Source organism: Saccostrea echinata, unplaced genomic scaffold (genome assembly GCF_033153115.1).
Source record: "Saccostrea echinata isolate AGI-Se365-2 ecotype Australia unplaced genomic scaffold, CSIRO_AGI_Sech_v1 ptg000086l, whole genome shotgun sequence".
Taxonomy (NCBI): Eukaryota; Metazoa; Mollusca; class Bivalvia; order Ostreida; family Ostreidae; genus Saccostrea; species Saccostrea echinata.
Genome location: NW_026889835.1, coordinates 3,888,986 through 3,892,500, shown reverse-complemented (window position 1 = coordinate 3,892,500; position 3,515 = coordinate 3,888,986). Strand labels below are relative to the sequence as shown.

Sequence of the window (3,515 nt, the reverse complement as noted above, 5' to 3'; positions counted from 1 at the left end):
ATATAATTGTAAAAACACGCCTCAAAATTATGCATGGTTCATTTCCTGTGGAAATTGCTAGATTTGATGTACGCAGGGATGTTATACGGATAGAGAATAGAAATTTACTATCCAGGAAATCGATCGTTGTTACTGCATTACTATATGTTGTCTTTTGAAAACTATCCCGTGTTCTACAGCTCGATTTCAAACGTGTCCAAAATATATCTCTGAATGTGCTCAGATTAAAAACTTTGAATATTTGCTGTATGAATATAGCTCAGAACGTTGTTCATTATCTTGAAATGAAAATGAATTAATAATAAATACGAAACGTCACGCCTTGTTTCTTTCTTTTTTCATTTTCCCCCTACTATATTCTTCATTTATTTATTTATTTTTAAATAAAATGCAAATAATCATGTACATATGAATATTTGGACAGGCGCAAGGGAACACACTGGCTGAGACAAACATATTATATATCGAGACTAAGGTTTCATTGTTTGTTGTTGTTGTATATTAGTTTATTCAGGATATAACTTTGGGCAATACAGCCCATCAGTTTACAAAAATAACATATAATAACATATATTACAAAATTTAAGACTCTCAGTGAGCCTAAATTGGGGGGTGAAACCCCTGGTCAAGTGTTCCTCAGTCCCACAGTTCCACTCATTTATAGTATACAATAATATATATTGAACAAATGAAGTACAATATAATAAGCAGTACAATACATAATTCAAAGTTATAATACAGTATACAGCAATGATGTTTTAATGTACAGACATCTGAAAATATAAACCTTACACAGATAGAAATTAGGTTAACCTGATTGATCTTCGTTACGTAATATTAGGGCATAATGAATATATTTCCCTAAACCAACCAAAGTAGATATGCGGTTGGTACCCAACAATTGGATTAATTTAAAAGTACTTGGCAATTTGTAATAATATTCATTTATATATTTTTTTCTTCAATTAAGATATCTAGGGCATTGAAGAATGAAATGGAATTCGTCTTCTATTTCACGTGTATTACAAACATCGCATAATCTATCCTCTCTACTTTTGCCTTGGTACCTTCCGCATTCTATGTTAAGATAGTGAGACGAAAGTCTAATGCGGGAAATATGGTTTTTTTTTTTTGTTTTTTTTTAAATTACTCTGAAAAGGTTTTGTTAAATAGAATTGCATTTTACAGAAGTCAGATTGGACAATATGTTTATATAGAAAGCATTTTGACGAATTATCCATAAATGCAGTGCACTCTTGGAGGTATATATCTAGGATTCTATTTTTATACACGTGCATAAAATGAGCAAAGTTTATTGCTTGCTGTTTTATCCAAAATTCTCCCAGACCCAATCTAAATAGTTCAAGTTTTACATCAGGCGCCCAGTTTATACTTGTTCCCGACCCATTTTCTGCATCATATCGCAGGTATTCATAAGAAGATTTTTAAATGCAGTTTTCTGTTTTTAATAATTTACACCAGAATTTCATAATTTTCAATTTCCTTTGTATAATAAGTGGATATCGTCCCAATTCTCTATAAATCATATAATTGCATACATTGCGCCTAACACCGAGGGTAATTTTACAAAAGGATAAATGCAGTCTTTCAATTTCCGGAGATTTATGAAAACCCCAGATTTCGCTTCCATACGAGATAACACTTCCAACATATGTATCAAAGAGTTGACATCGGGTTTCGACGTTGAATTCAAATTTCTGTATATTACGGTTTAAACCAGATAGTGCTTTTTGACCTTGTTCAGCTAATTTCTTTTGCGTACCATTGAATTTACCGTTATAATTTAAATATAATCCTAGGTAATTAAAAGAGTCGACAATTTCCAAAATTTCATTGTTATATGTCCATGAAAAATTTACGCATCCTCCTTTTCTGAATACTAAAATTTTGGGGTTTTTTCAGTGTTAACAGTCAAATTCCACGAGGTAACATATCCATGTAACGCGTCAAGCATATACTGTAATTCTTCGGGTGAGTTAGCGAATATTACGGTGTCATCTGCGAACATCAAAACAAACAGATTTAAACAGAAAAATTCAAAATATAAATAAATTAATTGTGAAAAATAGTTTAAATTTCATTATTTTCAATCTGTCGGTTGCACTTCTATACTGCCTAAATAGGAAGGTATGATACAATACAGAGTCTGTGTGGGTTTCTCACAGTTTTAGGGCAAACTGAGGATATTCACAGGACGGAGAGATCCAGTTGGCATTCTTAAACGTGTCTAGGAAAAGTTTAAGATAAATCATCACTGAAATTTGTCTTTTCAAGCAAAATTTTCAACTTGAATCGTAACGTGAAATTCAGACATGCGAGTTTGGAGGCCTATTTTCTTGATTTTGAACACTACAAAGAGAACAATCTAAAAATGTAAATAGATAGAATGATAGAGAGGAATGTAGAGGTTGGGACTATGCTCATATTTTGTGATAGAGACCCTTCGTTGAGCTGCAGCGCGGATGCAAATACCCACATTGAAACACACATGCACGAACAAAAACACGTACGTCTCGACACACTGGATGTTTTCTAGGCGGTCCGCGCTCAGTGTAAACAAAAACAGCAAGTGCGTGTGACCCAAGTATTCCAGTGTTCACTGTTCCCGAGAAGTAAGTCGTCGTTTTACTCTCCTAAGTAGCCATGGCCGATACTGCTGCACCAGCAAAGTCCCCAGCCAAGAAGAAGGCCGCAAAGCCTAAGGTGCCTGCTGCACATCCTAAGTACATTGACATGATTAGCGCCGCCGTTGCATCTCTGAAAGAACGCGGTGGCTCATCCAGACAGGCCATTCTCAAGTACATCATGGCCAACTACAAAGTGGGCAACGATGTAAACTCTATCAACGCCCACCTGAAAATGGCCCTGAAGAACGGTGTTAAGAAAGGTGCTCTGAAGCAAGCAAAGGGTACTGGCGCTAGTGGCTCCTTCAAACTTGGAGACAAACCCAAGACCGAGAAGAAACCTAAAGCCAAAAAGGTTGCCAAGCCCAAGGCAGCCAAGCCCAAGAAGGCCGCCGCCAAGCCCAAGAAGCCTGCCGGAGAGAAGAAGGCCAAAACTCCCAAGAAGAAGACAGCAGCCAAGAAACCAGCCGGACCCAAGAAGACCAAGTCCCCCAAGAAAAAGGCAGCCCCCAAGTCTCCAAAGAAGGCAGCAGCTAAGCCCAAGAAAGCCAAGACTCCCAAGAAGGCAGCAGCCAAGAAAACCAAGACTCCCAAGAAGGCAGCCGCCAAGAAATAAGCAGTCTTTGCATTCCAGACAGACTGTCTACTTAAAAAAAAAAGCCCTTTTCAGGGCTACCCACATTTTTAGAAAAGATACTTCAATTACAGTCGTTGATGAAAAGCCTGCATGTTTGCCTCTGTCCCCCCCCCCCCCCCTCCTCTCTCTTTTTGTCTCACATTGTAATAAGGCTGTGCTGAAAATGTAAAATTAGGAAATTTTGTTGCGATTTCTAAATCAATAAAATTAAAGTATTAGAAATACAACACTGC

General features: G+C 36.9%; 1 protein-coding gene across 1 annotated transcript; it reads left to right on the top strand.

Annotated features, from left to right (window-relative positions):
* The first annotated feature begins 2,484 nt into the window (after positions 1-2,484).
* LOC133177006 (histone H1-delta-like) lies at positions 2,485-3,273 on the top strand. The gene has a single exon (XM_061312086.1). The coding sequence runs from the start codon at positions 2,665-2,667 to the stop codon at positions 3,259-3,261; it is 597 nt and encodes a 198-aa protein (XP_061168070.1). The 5' UTR covers positions 2,485-2,664; the 3' UTR covers positions 3,262-3,273.
* Positions 3,274-3,515: the final 242 nt, after the last annotated feature.

Excerpts from the sequence above, each read along its gene's own strand:
- LOC133177006 (XM_061312086.1), top strand. The coding sequence starts at position 2,665 with ATGGCCGATACTGCTGCACCAGCAAAGTCCCCAGCCAAGAAGAAGGCC.